Source organism: Sciurus vulgaris (genome assembly GCF_902686455.1).
Source record: "Sciurus vulgaris genome assembly, chromosome: 11".
Lineage (NCBI taxonomy): Eukaryota > Metazoa > Chordata > Mammalia > Rodentia > Sciuridae > Sciurus > Sciurus vulgaris.
Window position 1 is genome coordinate 90,350,188 of NC_136472.1, and position 16,332 is coordinate 90,366,519.

At 36.9% G+C, this 16,332-nt stretch overlaps 1 protein-coding gene across 11 annotated transcripts in view; it reads left to right on the top strand.

Moving 5' to 3' along the window:
- Positions 1-4,630: 4,630 nt before the first annotated feature.
- CEP295 (centrosomal protein 295) overlaps positions 4,631-16,332 on the top strand; it is a gene marked incomplete at its 3' end in the record, with an annotated part of 58,985 nt that continues 47,283 nt past the window's right edge. For 8 of the 11 annotated variants that reach the window (XM_079101913.1, XM_079101909.1, XM_079101906.1 and 5 more), the window contains exons 1-5: positions 4,631-4,773; positions 9,185-9,318; positions 10,155-10,355; positions 11,444-11,568; positions 12,407-12,500. In XM_079101913.1, coding sequence (XP_078958039.1) covers positions 4,638-4,773; positions 9,185-9,318; positions 10,155-10,355; positions 11,444-11,568; positions 12,407-12,500 — 690 coding nt within the window. In that variant the 5' untranslated portion in view covers positions 4,631-4,637. Of the gene's footprint in view, positions 4,774-9,184; positions 9,319-9,416; positions 9,524-10,154; positions 10,356-11,443; positions 11,569-12,406; positions 12,532-16,332 lie in introns of those variants that run through there. The other 3 variants (XM_079101916.1, XM_079101917.1, XM_079101907.1) reach the window with 3 other exon arrangements.

The window sequence follows — 16,332 nt, forward strand, 5'->3', positions numbered from 1 at the left end:
CATCCAAACCATAACCTCTCCCCTCATCGGCTCCCCTTCCTTCACTCCACTCTGTTTAGTCCAAAATACCACTATTCTATGATATATGAATTAGAATCCACATATCAGAGAAAATATTTGGACTTTGTTTTGGGGGATTGGTTTATTTCCCTTAGTATGATATTCTCTAGTTCCACTCATTTACTGGCAAATGCCGTAATTCCATTCTTCTTTAAGGCTGAGTAATATTCAATTGGGTATATATACCACATTTTCTGTGTCCATTCATCTGTTAAAGGGTACTAGGTTTGATTCTATAGGTTAGCTGTTGTGAATTGAGCTGCTATAAACATTGATGTGGCTGTGTCATTGTAGTATGATGATTTTAAGTCCTTTGGATGTGAACCTAGGAGTGAGATGACTGGGTCAAATGGTGGTTCCATTGCAAGTTTTCTGAGGAATCTCTATATTGCTTTCCAGAGTGGTTACACCCATTTGAATTCCCACCAGCAGTGTTTGAGTGTATCTTTTTCTCTACATCCTTGCCAACATTTATTGTTTGTATTCTTTATAATTGCCATTCTAACTGGAGTGAGATGGACTCTCAGTGTAGTACTGATCTGCATTTCCCTAATTGCTAGAGATATTGACCATTTTTTCATATATTTCTTCTCATGTACTTTTAATTAAGCTCACTCCTATCTAGATATTGTCATTTGTAAAGCTCTTGTGTTTATGCCAGGGAGAAAAGGAGTGAAATTCTTTACCTCTGTTCTTTCAGGGATCCTCTTTCTTTTGGATTTTATATGTAAGAATTGTTGAGGTTCCTCCCCACTTTAATATCAGTTTCTCATACTTGATGTGGACAAAGATTAAAGTGAACTCAGAACAGTGAAACCATTACTATCAGATAAACAAATTGTTCTACTCCTGAACAGCTTTGGTAGTATTTTGAAGATAAGCATTATATGGAAATTAGTCACACCAATGACCTTACTGCCTAGGGGCAATTCTTCCTCTTGATTGCTAGTTATTAATGATTCATTAATTTACAATGGGTTAACAATACTAGAAGCTAAACATACCTAATTCTCCCTAGGTCTATAATGTACAAGGATCTATGCAAAATCAAACCCAAAACACCAATTAACATTTTAAAAGCTTTTTTCATCTGATAATAAAAATGTATTAAAATATAATCCCCCCAAAAAGGATAGCATTTATTAAACAATTGGTTCTAGACACTATCTTAGCTTTAAACCTCACAACAACCTTTAGATACTTTTACTACATCTTTTTTAGAAATAAGATAACTTATTTTTAGGGAAGTTTAGTCACTACTTCAAAGTCATAGAGTTGGTCAACCAGAATTTTAAATCTAAGCAGTTGGACTCTAGGCCAAGATCTTAAGCATTATTCTGTTCTATCTCCCAAGATGCCCATATATTTTATAGGTTTAAACATAAACCTAGAGCTTCTTTTAATTTGCAAAAAAAAATAAAAATTGAAAAATCCTATTCAAAGTATCTTAAGTAAAAGGAGAAATTTAATAGCTCCTGACATTAAGCTACAGTATGAGCAAGCCTATCACCAACCTCAGGAACAGCTGGATCTAGGAACTTGAACACTGTCAGGATTCCCTTTCCAAGCTCCTTGCTGTATGTCAGACACATTCTTTCAGACGAGCTTGTGGGGAGTCTGTGTTGGTCAGTTTTGCATCACTGTACCAAAATACCTGACAAGAACAACTTAGAGAAAGAAAAGTTTATTTTGGCTCACAGTTTCAGAGGTTCAATTCGTAGTAAGCCAATTCATTGCTCTGGGTACTAGTGAGGCAGCACATCATGGCAAAAGGACATGGCAGAGGAGCACTGCTTTCCTCATGGCAGCCAGAAAACTGAGAGGAGAAACCAGGGGAACAAAATATAATTCCCAAGGACATGACCCTAGCGACCTACCTCCTCCAGCCATGCTCTACCTGCCTACAGTTACTACCCAATACAGTAGTCCTTTCAAATTATTAATCCATCAACTGGACTAATCCATTGATTCAATTACAACTCTCATAATCTATTAATTTCATCTCTGAACATTCCTGAATTAACACAGGAGCTTTGGGAGAGACCTCATATTCAAACCACAATGGGAACCTCTAGTTTCATATAGTAATATAAACCCATGGAAGAATATATTCATTTCTGCTGGTTCCAGAAACAATTTCTATGACTCTGATTGCCCACTTTAGGTCACATACCCATCCTCAGTTCAGTCGCAATTTCAGGAGAGATAGAGAACTGCAATTTTTCGAGTCTGTGTCACTTGCCTATGCTTGTGACCTGAAGGGCCAGGTCTGTAGTAGAGGAGAAAAAAAAGATGCTGGATGGAAAAAAATATAATAGCTGCTTACCTAACATGTGTATAGCCCTTCCGAGTTTGCAAAGTATTCTCATGTTTCATGCTTTTTGAGTCACAAAATTATCCTGTGAAGAGAGAAATTCAAGAGAAGAGTGGTGGGTTAAAATGGCCACAAGATCTTTGTCACTCTTTCCATTAAGAGATGGAGTTCATTTCCCCTTCACTTGAATCTGGGCTAGCCTGATGATACTTAGTCAATAAAATGTGGCAGAATTTATTACAACTCCTCCTCAGCACCATCTTCAAAAGCACTTGCAGCTTCTACTTTCTCTGAGAATGCTCAATCTTAGCATACTCCCTCTGGAAGCAGAACTAGGCAATGAGTTGTCCAACCCAGTGGAGAGGGCACACACAGATGCTCTGGTCAAAAGTTCCAGCTGAAGGCTTGGGTTGCAGCCCAGTGGTAGAGTATTTGCCTACCCCATGTGAGGCACTGAGTTCGATCCTCAGCACCACATAAAAATAGATAAAATAAAGGTATTGTGTCCATCTACAACATAAATAAATAAGTAGTTCCAGCTAAGTTCTCAGGTAATAGCCAATATCAATGGACAGCTGACATGAAAGAGTGATTTTTGGACATTCCAGGGTGGTTTGTTTACAGTAATAGACAATCAAAACAGATGCAGAGCATGGTGGCCCATGCCGTAATCCCAGCAACTCAGGAGGATAAGGTGGAAGAATAGCAAATTTGAGGCCAGGCTGGGTAACTTAGACTCTCAGCAACTTAGGAAGATTCTGTCTCAAAATTTACTAAGGGCTGGGGATGGAGCTCAATGGTAAAATGTCCTTAAGCACCAAACAAACAAACAAAAAGGAAAAGAAAAGGTGGAGGGTGGGTGGGAACCAAAACAGAGAATAAGAGTCATTGGTTCAAGGTCCCACTGCTAGAAAGTATAGGTTGTGATGATAAGCCAGACATTCTGACTCTAAGCCCACTGGCCTTTGATTCCTCAGTGCCTCCTATTTATAACAGAACAAACCTCAATTCAGAATCTCCATTTGTGGAATTTCTGCCCAGGATACTAGAAGGGAAGTGGAGCATATAATTTGTTCATTCATTCAGCTGGTCAACAAACATTTGAGAAGCTCTATATGCCAGGCAATAAACAAAATGCACTTCCAGTTTACAAGGGACTTAAAGTCTACTCAATGGAGAGCCTCATTAACAGCTCATTTCAATAAGAACTCACAAATGCCATGATGAGGAAAGTGCAGAGGGCTTTTGGAAACTGTGGCCATGCACTAAACTTAGCCCAAAGCATGAAATAATAGGCACATCTTCTTGGCCGCGGAAGGGTATCTCTGAATCAATAAAATTATTCATCAAGATAAATGTGTCAGAAGGGGGGGCAGGGAAAAAAAACCCAAATATTTGGGAAGGAACATGAATTCTAGACCTACTTCTATCCTTCACTTATATGTGCTTTTGGCCAAGTCACTGAACCTCTCAGCTTCCTGGTCTGTAAATCTGAGATGGGATCACTATTTCTTCTTTACGTACTTGAGAGTTCCTTCCTTCATTTCCTTGTCTTTGTTTGGTGCTCATTAGTTTGGTTCTCAGCTCAATGCCCACCCCCCCAGCAGATTCTTCTTAAGTGATCCACTCATCTATTTCCTCTAGCTTTTGTTATTACCCACAAAATAAAACCCCTATATGCTTAACCCGGTTATTTCTGTAGACTATCTCTGAACGCGTTTATCTACTCACTGTACATTGCTAGATATTCGAAAGGCACATGAAGTCCAAAATGTGCGCACAGACCTGAGCTCATCACTATGTCTACTTAACTACCACTTCTGATTGCTACCTTGAGAATCAGTAGTCAACAGTACTACCCAAGCTGGTGGCCTGTGAAAATAACTTCACTCTCCCTTTTCCCTCAACCTCACATGTCAAGTACAGCTACCTTTCTTTCCTAAATATTTCTGGAATTCATCCCTTTGTCGAGATAGCCCATCTTCATGATGGAACCTTAACACCAAAGTTACCCTCATAGCTCTGGGCGAATAGTTTCCCCTTTCGGGACTTCCGTTTCGGGACCTGTGAAAGGAGCGAGTAATGAGTGAGTTAGTAAGACCTCAATCCTTCGGAGGCCTGAGCAATAATGGGCCTCTACGTAGGGCCGCCGCCTGGCGCGCCTGCGCCCGGCTTCAACTCGGCGCGGCCTTCCGGCGGCCCCGGGAAAAGCAGAAGCGGGCGGGTTCCCGCGGTTTGGTCCCGCCATTGGCGGGCGGTTTGAATGACGGAAGTGACGAGGGTTTGGCGATGGCCGCTCCGCAGGCGCACAAACGGCTGTTGGGAAGCTGATCGGTGGCGACTGTCGGGGTCTGCTCCCTTTGGGCCACGGCTCCAGGCGCCGGGCTCCCGGTTCTCAGGTGAGTGAGGGGTGCACATGCCGCCTCGCCGCCCTGGGTGTGCACGACTTCCGGAAGGCCAGAAGCTAGGGGTGTGCACCCAAGGAAGGGGATCCCCGAACGCTGCCCGGGCCGCGGGTCTCAAGTTTCGGCAGGCGGCGGGCCCCGGCAGCGGTCTTGCGGGCCGCTGTACTGAGCGCCCGGGACTGGAGATGCGTGCGACCCGGGCTGCTCCCCGCCCTGTTGCGCGAGTGGCGTTGCGCGCCTTCCCCGGGCGGGGTCGCGCGGGGTTCCCCTGCAGCCTCTCCAGCCCCTGAGCTTCCACGCCGCGGGGTGGCGGCGCTGGAGGTTCTCTGCTGCTGCCCCTTCGCGCAGGTCACCCGCGGACGTGCTCTGAATCCTGGTAGCCCTTTAAAAGCATTGCCCGGCGTTGAATCCTGCAGAGCGGATCTCATTTGGCGTCTGCCACCCTTAATTTCTGTGGTATTCTGTCACAAACTCAGCTTTTAAAACAGTGACAGTCCTGAGTCTTAAATACATAAAACGTATTTGGAGGTGTCACACTGATTAAGTCACGTAATTACTCGAACAAACTGTTGGGGAAGATATTACTTCCCTTACACAATTTAAGGAAACGAGACCAAAGTGACTTAAGTGATTTGGCCGGTGTCATCTTCTAATAAGTGGCAGCGGTGGCTCTCGAACCTGCGTCATCAAAGTCTAGTATTTTGTGTTTACCATGTGCTAGGTGCAGTTTTATTCTCAGTAGGACATCTTACAATGCAAATAGAAATAGGGCAGCAGGGAAAACACCCTAAGTAGAATTCCATTTTATAGGTGTAGAAGGAATAATGGAAATAGAAAAAAAAAAAATTTATGGATAAACACCACAGTAATTGATTCAGACAACAGTCGTGGATGGGTACTAACATAAGTAGACAAAAGTATGGTGAAAAACATGATTTTTTATATATAACCTCAACTACTCATCAGATAATTATAAAAGAAAAATAATAAATACAGGGAGCAATCTGATACACACCGTCTTAACCAGGTGGTCAAAAATCACACCACCAGTAGTAAGACATATCAAATTCTTTTGCCTCCTGATAGGTCAGGATGAACTTGCTTATGTAGTGTTTTTGGCAGAAATGCACAGCTTCCACTTAGTTACAAATAAAGATTAGACAAATTTAGATTGAGGATGCTGAACTAAAAAATTGACTGGTATTTTCGTCCCCACCCCCCGCCCCCCATATTGGGGTTTTGACAAGGCTATGGAACTGTCCCACTGGCTCCCAGCCAGCGTCAGTGGCAGGAATACTAAGGTAGGTCTGTTGTTGAGAAACTCCACAGAGGTCTCTGAACCTTCCTTAGCATCCACTCTCCTTCACTCAGTGTCAGACTTTCACTGTAGTCTGAGAGCCTCTAGTCTTTTCCAGTTCTTCCCTGTTTTCTCTCTCAGAGGCATCTCCCCTGAGTTTAATCCCATTTTGGCTTCTGCTTTCTGGAGTATCCAGTTACACAACCACCAAATGCCCAGGATTGGGTCCTGATCCAGAAAATAGATGGTAGTAGGATAATTGACAAAATTTGAATAAGGTCTGTAGATTGGGTAAAAGTGATGGGCCAATGTTCATTATCTGATTTTGGTTATTGTGCTACGGTTATGTAAGATGTTGACATTTGGAGAAACTGGAGAAAGGTATATGGTGATTAAAATAAAGATTATTTTCAAATAAATTTTTAACAACTAAGCATGAAAAAAATCCAATGAAAATAACAACTATAATCCTCTGATAGGTGATGAATACTCAAAAGAATATGAAAAATTAGTTTTTTCCTTTTATATTTAGAATAAAATACCCAGATCTAAGCCTACCATTTGAGGAATTTTTACATATGTCTACCTTATGCATTTGTCTTGAATCCTTGTTTTTAAACTTCATATGAATACAATTTTATTATATGCTTTTTTCATATCTGACTTTTCCATTCAGTGATTTTTTTATTATATATATGTATATGTTTATATATGTGTGTGTGTATTTCTTTTTCTTTTTTTCCCATTCAGTGAAATTTTGAGATGCACCAGTAATTAATTCTAATAGTTTGATTGTGTAAGTGAATATTCATAGAACTTCAGACAAATTTAAAAAGACACATTGTGAAGACTAAATTTAGTCTCACTCATTTTTTTTTCTGTCCTTCCTGTTCTTCATCCTCACTTATAAAAAAACAACAACTTAAATAAAATTTTCCTCAGTCTACTTACTAGAAAGTTAAGAGCCAATTGGAATAAGGAAACCAGATTATTGTCTTGGCTTTGCCACTAGATATTGCCACTTAGGTGAGTCCTTTAACCCAGAGGCCTTTATTTCTTTAGATGTTGTTATGGTTTAAATGTGGTGTCCCCCAAAAGCTCATGTGTGGAACAATGCAGGAAGGTCTGGAGGAGAAATGATTGGGTCATACGTAGCCTTAACTTAATCAGTGATTTGATTCCCTGATGGGATTAACTGAGTGGAAACTGGGGGCAGGTGGGGTGTGGCTTTGGGGTATGTATTTTGTATATGGAGAGTGAAATCTCTCTCTCTCTGCTTCCTGGTCATCACATGAGCTATCTCCCCCTGCCACAGTCTTCCACCATATTTTACTGCCTTTCCAGGAGCCCCTGGGAATGGAACCAGCCACTTAGGGACTGAGACCTTTAAAACTGTGAACCCCTAAATAAACCTTTCCTCCTCTACAGTTGTTCTGGTTGGGTCCTTCAGTCACAGCAGCGAAAAAGCTAACTAAAACAAATATAAAATGAGATAAATAATTGGCTTTCTATCATTACCAAAGACTTGTATCAAATCAGTAAGTTGCATTGGAAAAAATTTTTAGGTGCAAGCAGTTACTCCTTTTGACAGCAGAGTCCTGTGGAAGATGACTGACTGTATTTCTCTATGTAGTCCTTTACATGAATTAACTCACTGAATGTCAACACACAAATGTACCTATGTAGTTTTAAGACACTATTTTTAGACTATGGACATAAAACAGTAGGTGATACTATTTGTCTTCACTGAGCTTACATTCTGATGGAGAATTCACAGAAAAAAATATTGGTGCCTATTATGTAACCCCATAGTTTCCCTATTCTGTTTGCATCTGATTGAGAAGACTATCCATCCATAGCATGTGAAATAGTTTTTATTTTTCATATTTATTTGAATATTAGCACATTTTAAATCTTAACATCATCCTTCAGTTGTTAGGAATCTTATGCACAAAGGACAGACTATAACTTATAGAAAACAAAAGTAGGTGATACCTAAACAACATAGAATTCAGTCCCCTGTAAATGTGTAGATAATATACATTACAAGTGGGCAAGTTAGGGGTGAGTGAATGAATGGAGCAGGAACTAGAGAGCAATTTCATGGAGGAAGCAGGGCTTATGCCAGCTTTAGAAAGATATTCTATACAGTAACACAGTTTACCTCCCTGATCATTGTGAAGAGACTTGAGAAGTGTTGACATGGTGCAGATAAAATAATGATTTTTCCATCAGTGTAAAGTGTATAATATTTTGAAGTGGTGGTAATGTGAACAAGTTGATATCAGAATTACCTGAGAAGGGTTTTCAGATTATACAGTCTACAGATTCTTAACTCTTTTTTTCCATTTCTCCAATATAGTGGCATGTTAAAACTGGGGAGGAATGGGAGAATACCTGAGTATAAAAGTAGTGTTAGAAGAATACAACTGGAAATCTAAACACTGACAGATTCATTTATTCTAGAAAGTATTGTTTAAAATGGTCATACCACACCATTGTATTATTGAGAAATTATTTACTGGATGGTATTGAATTGACGTGATACCATCAGATACAGTGTTTCTTATATATCTCAAGAAACAGGGAGCTGAATCAAGTGACCAGGAGCCCTCAGCTGTGTTATAGCAGTCTCACTGGTTTGTTTTATTTATTATTTATTTATTTATTTAGAGGTGCCAAGGATTGAACCCAGGGCCTTGTGCAGTCTCACTGGTTTTTAAGAGGTTATCAGAGTTCTAAAGTGTTAAGCTGTAGTTATGAAAACATTTTTTCTCTACCACCACATATTTTTTTAAATCTTCTTGCTCTTTTACATTTAAACTAAGTAAACTCTGGAAATGCCCATCAAGGATAAGTCAGGTCCTGAGACTCTAGGTAAACAGTCTGTAGATGGGGGAAAGTTTTCTGAGCAATTCTTTTCTTTTCTCTTACCTCTGAGAACCACTGATCTAAGTGCTGGGTTTACAATTGCTATTTGTAAACAAGTTGGCAAAATTATTTCATTTGCCTGTATATTCTGTTAATATGAATTTTTAAAATTAATCTTTGCTGCTCTATTTCAGTGGTATATGTCTTTATAGACATTTTCATTTTTTAAAAATTCAGATCCTTTATATTTAAAGAGTACAGAAATGAAAAGAAAGGCAGTGAATGCTGGCAAGCTGAGATTGAGTCCCAATGAGGAAGCCTTCATTTTGAAGGAAGATTATGAAAGAAGACGAAAACTAAGATTGCTACAGGTATGCTTTCTTTCGAATAAAGCTTTAAATTCTTTGTCTCTTCAAATCATTCAGGTTTTTTTGTTTGTTTGTTTTGTTTTGTTTTGTTTTTGCATTAGAATGTTCTAAGTGAGATGTTGCATTTAAAAACCTCTTCTGGCTGTAAAAGAGCCCTGGTTCTTCTATATTAACTAGTTTTGGAACATTTGAAAAATAGGGTGAGATGGTAAGTAGCTTGGGGGAGAGTTGGAAGATAGGTATTATTTGATTAAATAAATATTAGGAAATGGGTCTTTAAATTATTTTAAATGATCTGTAGTCTATGGATGAGAACAGAACATAGAATGATTTCCCAGAAGACTTATTGAAATAATTTTTAGTTTTTGAGACAAATTTAATAGGTGTTGTAGATTATCCTTTCCTAGCTACCTAGAATAATGTAATTAAGTCTTTGCGAAGCATGTTTTAGGTGCTATTCTGTGTAGAATTGGTGATGATATATCACAGAAATGGAGTTCTCATCTGGCTCTATCTCTACTTTGGGCTGTGAATTTTTTAAATCATGTTTAGCATTTTAACCTTTTATAGGTTGTTAGGGTGATAGTGGCAGTTCTGTTAGAGATTTAGAGAAGAAAACCAAAATCTAGATAAAGGACTTTGGAAGTAGTCTTGAGATTCTCATTTTTTTAACATTGTTTGGATTTTCTCTTCTACAAAAACCTTATCTTACATAAGATGAGTATTCAGGAGGATTGATGGGCCTGAAGAAAATGCATTGAGTTCTTATTTCCAGATAGTTTTTCAGATGAGTTTCAGTAAGCCTCCTTCATATAATCCATTAATTGTTCATTCTTTAGGTTCGAGAACAAGAAAAGGATATTGCCTTACAGATAAGAGAAGATATAAAGCAGAGGAGAAATCAGCACTTTACTCGTTTGGCAGAGGAGCTAAGGGCAGAATGGGAAGAATCACAAACTCAGAAAATACGGAACTTGGAAAAACTGTATTTGGCAAGCTTAAGAAATATGGGTGAGGGACATCGACAGGCCAAAGAAAATGTGAGTAAGCTTCTTTGACTACCTGATTATGACACTAATGTCAGTTAAAACTAAATTATATTTGTTGAATGCTTGGGCTCTAAAAGCATTTTCATGTGTAGAATTTATTTGGGGCAGCCAAAGCCTGCTTTTTATTTTATTTTTATTTTTTAATCAATTTAATTTAATTTGAAAAGAGTAGTATGTCTTTCCTAGTAAGTCATGTCAAGTAAAATATATCTTTCTATGATATTTAAATTAGCAGTATGCTCTTCCAGTTCTTACATATCTTTGTAAATCAAATAGTAACCTTATGAATCAGAAGTTGTTTATCTCAAGCATTTTGGTCAGATTCAGTGGAATAAATTCAGATTTCTCATTCCTGATACATCTAAACATGTATGGTTGGATATATTACATATCCTTGATTTCATTCACAAATAGTAATGATTCTTAAATGACTTTCAGAAAGGCAAGGTAGAACTTAATTTGGTATTTAACACTGCCTCCTAACTTTATTTTGATTTGTTTATTGTCATTTATAGTTAGAAAATACTAGTTTGCCATTTCCAGAATCAGTCATAATAATATATAGGTTGCTTTCAAAGAAGATAAATCTTTGAAAAAGATTAGTGAGAAAAAGAAATATCTTTTTGTGGCACGCAGTCTGATTCTTGGTCCTAGTTTTGGTCTGTGTTTTTGGCATTAAGTTCAGATGTTATATATTTGTAACTATGTTTGCCATCAACTTTGTGTTTAGTGTAGTTTCCCCAATCTCAGTCATTTGTGTGGCACCTCATGATTTTTGCTCCAGCTAATAACCACTCATATTACCATAAATTTGGCATTTTAATATAAAGGGATTTTTATTACTTAATTTAACCCTTGTCCTAGTACTTTGACAGTCTGTTTTCATAATAATATAAGTTAAAGGCTTTATTAACTTGTCCCCCCTGATAGGGTATACTGCCAGTGGTACCATTGAATATTTTGCTATGCTATGTAAGAAAGTATGCAAAAATTGAAAAGTCACTTCTGTTCTGACATCAAATAGGTGCATTTCTACTAATCTTGTTTAACATGACATTTTAAGTAATACGTGCTTTTAGGAACCTGATTTAGATGCTTTGGCACATCGGACTGCAGAAAGGAAAAGAAAAGCAGAAATAAGGCATAAAGAGGCCCTGAAAGTACAGAAAAACCAAAAAGAAATATTAACGAAACAAAAAAGCTGGTAATGTATTAATTTTTATCATATTCTCAACTAAAACTAACATGGTTAGAAATGAATGCTACCAAGTGTGATGCAATGGTGCAGTGGTTTACTTAGGTGAACTTAAAAATGAATGAGCTTTCTCTTCTAGTTGTAATCTGAACATTTTGAGTGTTGTAGCAGTTGCTAGGTTTCTGGAGAAATATATGTCTGGTTCAGAATGTATGTTAACCAAAATCTGTCTGACTGATGTAAAAGATGAATAAAATCACTGTAAATTAAGAACATTAAAAAAAGGCTGGAGATGTAGTGGTAGAGGGCTTGCCTAATGTGTGAAGCCCTGAATTTCATCCCCGGTAGTTGGGGAAAAAAAAAAAGACTTTTGAAAGAGGTAGTGACTTATAGACTCTGGAAGTCATTAGTACTTTTTGCATGCTGTAAAAAGGAGCTTGTTAATGGTCAGCAGTGGCTATTCAACATTTCTAGCTTTTAACGCTAAACTGTTCTAAAGAACATTAGATATGGGCTGGGGATATAGCTCAGGTGGTAGAGTGCTTTTGCCTCACAAGCACAAGGCCCTGGGTTCAATCGCCAGCACTGCAAAAAAAAAAAAAAAGAACATTAGATGTTTGTTAGATTGGTCTACACTATAGGCCTTTATGTCTTTATGTAATCCTTTTTTTGTAAAACCTTATCTTACATGTCCAGTGTGTATAAACTATTAAACAGCATACTGAGCCTGTGGGATCAGACTGGAGGACTTCTAGAGATCCTGTGACTTTTATGTTTTTAACCAAGATATTACCTTAGAGATTAATTGATGATTAAGAGATTAATTGATCTTTTGGGGTTCTTTTAGGCATATAAAAGCTCGAAAGGAAGCTCTGCTTGTGGAAAAAAAGAGATCTGCTAAAATTACAAGTCGGCCACCCCCTCCTCCAAGTCTTTTTGAGGTGAATTACTTTGAGCTTCAGGAGGAACTAGGTTATGATAATTCTTTTCTGTTAAAATTCAATGGAGTTCAAAATAATTTTCATTTGTTTAAACTTAACTGTGCAAGTAATACATAAGTATAGTTGGAGTATTTTAAAATAACCCTAGATACTACTTCACCCATAAACACTTCAGTATGTATTTCTGATGTATAAAGACTTTATTTTAAAAAAGAACATAATATTGATATTTACCCCAATATTATTTAATGCCCAGTATGTGTTCAGTTTTCCTCAATGGTCTCAAAGTTTTTTGTTTGTTTATTTGAAAAACTATAATGGTTTTGGTTTTCAAAAAAAAATATTAATAGTTCTGCCTTTTTATTTTTTTGGATGGTATTTGGAGATTGAGCTCAAAGCCTTGCACATGCTAGGCCTATGATGTATCACTAAGCTATATATCCCCAACTCTTTTAAACTTTATTTTGAAACAAGGTCTCACTAAGCTGCCTAGATTGGCCTTTGACTTGGAATCCTGCCTTGGCCTCCTGAGTATATTATAGGCACAAACTACTGTGCACAGCACCTTTTTATTATTTATTTATTTATTTATTTTTAGTGTGTGTTTGTTTGTTTTTGGTGTCAGGAATTGAACCCAAGGGCATTTTTAAAATTTTTAATGTACTCTATTTAATGAAAAAAAAAAAAAAAAACAGCATTAGTTGTCCTATAGATGTTTCCATAGTGTGGATTTGGCTCACTATAGTCACCATTTCCTAGATAAATTAAGATTCAGATAAGTTTTTAAAATTTCCTCAAGATTATGAGATAATGGGAAAGATTTATGAAAGTAAAATGTATGCTTTTGTGATTGGAGCTCATTTTTTAAAAATTGTTTATTAAGGAAAGTGGACATTTTTTAAAGTGTTTGTTCTCATTCATATTAGCTTATTAGCTTTTTGTAGTTCTTGAAATGGCTGTTTTGATATACACGGTTATTTTTGTCCTAAAAGTTAAGTAGACTTAAGAAAAAATAAATATAGGGATGTCTAATTTAGTTTTATATTCAAGTATATTTTATGTGCATGTCATCAGCATAAGTACCAGATATTCTCTTAGGTCTTTAATTTTGTCACTTTCATGCCCTTATGCTGAGCCATCTGGCATGTAAACATTTGATCCAAGAGGGTTCAGATGGAAGAGTCATATTTCAGCCACTCCCTCAGTACCATGTGTGTTGATAAAAAACACAAGCAGTATTTTAGCCATGATACCTTTTGATTACCTTTGTCATGATTTCTAATGTTCATAAAATGCCAAGATCAAAAATTCATAAAAATCAAACAATATTATCTGTGTACGTGCTTTGGTAGGTATGAATTTTATGTAAATATGCAGTTGTCCCCTTTTTTCCCAAACTTATTATGAAAAATGTTCAAATACAGAGAAGTTTAGAGTGCAATGAATGCCTTTTATATGCAGATTTTAAGTAGATAAGTATATCTGTTTGCTCATTTAATGTAAAATACACAGGTGATATTTCACCCTAAATATTCGAGCATGCATTCGAGAATATCCTCTTATATAATCACAGTACCATTATCACTCTAAGAAAATTAGCATTAATTCCTTAATGCCACTTAATAGTCAATCCATAATCACAATTTTCTGATTGACCCTAAATTCTCTTGTCTTGTAACTTTTTTCTCTTTAAAATCAGGATCTGTCTAGGTTCTTTTTGTTTTGTTTCTTTGTTTCTCTTGTTCTACAGCATTGTCTACCCCAGCTGTAGTCAACTCACTTGTTTCAGACTTTGGAAGACACTGAACTAGTTTCACATATTCTGCCCTTGGCTTATTTCCACTTGGATTTGTGTACTGTATTTCCATTAAACTGGAGATAAGTTTAAAAGCTTGATTATATTTGGCAAGAATACTGTATAGGTGATGTTGTGTAGTTTATGATGTCATATCAGGCAATACAGAATGGTGGTTGCTCTCCTATTAAAGATTCTAAGTTTGATCATTAGATTATAGTGGTGACTATGAAAGATGCTCATCCAAAAGGCATATTTTTCCCTTTTCAGTTACCACGTAATCTGTGAGGTGATACTTTGGTGCCTGGCTGGTATCTGTCATCCTACATGTATTCTATTTAAAAAAAAAAAAAACAAAAAAACTTTCCCTTATCAATGGGCATGAACTTTAGCTCCTTTTAAGAAAATAGGTATATTCCTTGTCTTTTTGTTTACCAAATTTTAGAGTAAAAATTTGTTGTGCTTATCACATCCAGTACTGGAAAATGTGGTTTGTTTTTGTTTTTTGGGTTTTTTTTTCCTTTTTCTTTGTGACTGTGACTGTAGACGACTGGATTTTTATTTATTCAGTGTTAGTTAATTATAGTTATTATTCTTTTGAAATTTTTATCAGCAGGATATGTCAAGCTGGCTCTATATTCTCATTGCTTCTTGAGCACCTCTTTGTTCTCTAGCCCATCATATGACCCAGGCTCACTGTGAACTCCTGGTTCCACATCTGGAGTCTCCAAAGAGCCCTGATTCTTTTTGGTGGAGAAGGCTCTTGTGTTTATATTCTTAATTTAACTGGAAAACATTATTTTAGAAAGAGGTTCATTACCCCGGCTTATAAAGGTATTTGGGAAAGAACAGTGTCTCTGAATATGTTTTGAATTGGTTGTGAGTTTATGTGTGGAAGGGAGGGAAAGGATTTTGGTTTAGGTTGTGTAGTGAGTATTTGGGGACCGTGGAGGTGTACCCTATGAAGGAGTGGTGTCATACACAGAATATAGGTACATTTATATCTCTGTCTAGCCAAACAAATTAAAATATGGATGCTGAGAAGCCTAGGGAAATGAGGCTGTTTAGTCTTCTCACGCTATAGATGGTCTTTCCTTAAGTGATCCAAGAAAATAATGTATTTTTTGTGAAATAAAATCCTAAGAGAAAACCGTTTCTATAGTGAAAACAATGGGCTCTTTTCATGTACTAACAAGATTTTACTTGTCTTGAGTTTCTTATTTGTATCTTATTTAATGACAGTAGCCCGGCATGGTAGAAGTTATCTCTGTTTCACAAGTGAGGAACATTGAAGATCAAGGACTAAATAACCGGAGCAGAGTAATTTAACAATTAAGTAAGAGAACCAGAGTTTATATCAAGTTCTGACTAATTCTGTAAAACTCATGATCTTTCTACTGTGATACTTAGCTTTCCATGAATATATCTTCTCAGAATTCACTCTTCTGTTCAACTATTATAGACTCTAAAGTCTGTAAATGTAAACACAGTAATCTTTTATAAACTGCTAAAAAATAGTTTGTATTGAAACCCCTGAGATATAATAAAAGTTTGTAATCTCTGATATCTTTTACCATATATTATATATTTTAAAAGCATATTACTTTTCTTTTTTGCACTGCCTTCAGAGATAGTGTACCAGCTGTAAGAGAAGGTCAACCCCTTTTATCTACAGTCATGGGACTTCTTCCCTTCGTGGGTACCTTTTTTTCTATGCTCTTTTAGCCAATTGCAAGTTAAAACCAAATCTTTGATTAATTCTCAATCTTTTCTTTCTTATACTTTTTTCCCTTCTGAGCTTGCTTTGAATTTTTTATGTCAGTGCTACCACTTTACAGTTTTAAAAGTACTTTTTCATACATTACTTGATTCCTACAATAATTGTCACAATTGGTGCATTATAATTAATATATAATAGTTGAATTTGTTATTACATATTTGCTTGTACACACAGTATAATAGTATAATTTGGTTAGTTTTGTTCCCCAGTACCTCCCTTTTCTCTCCCTTCTTCCTTCCTGGCGGTCCCCTTCCTCA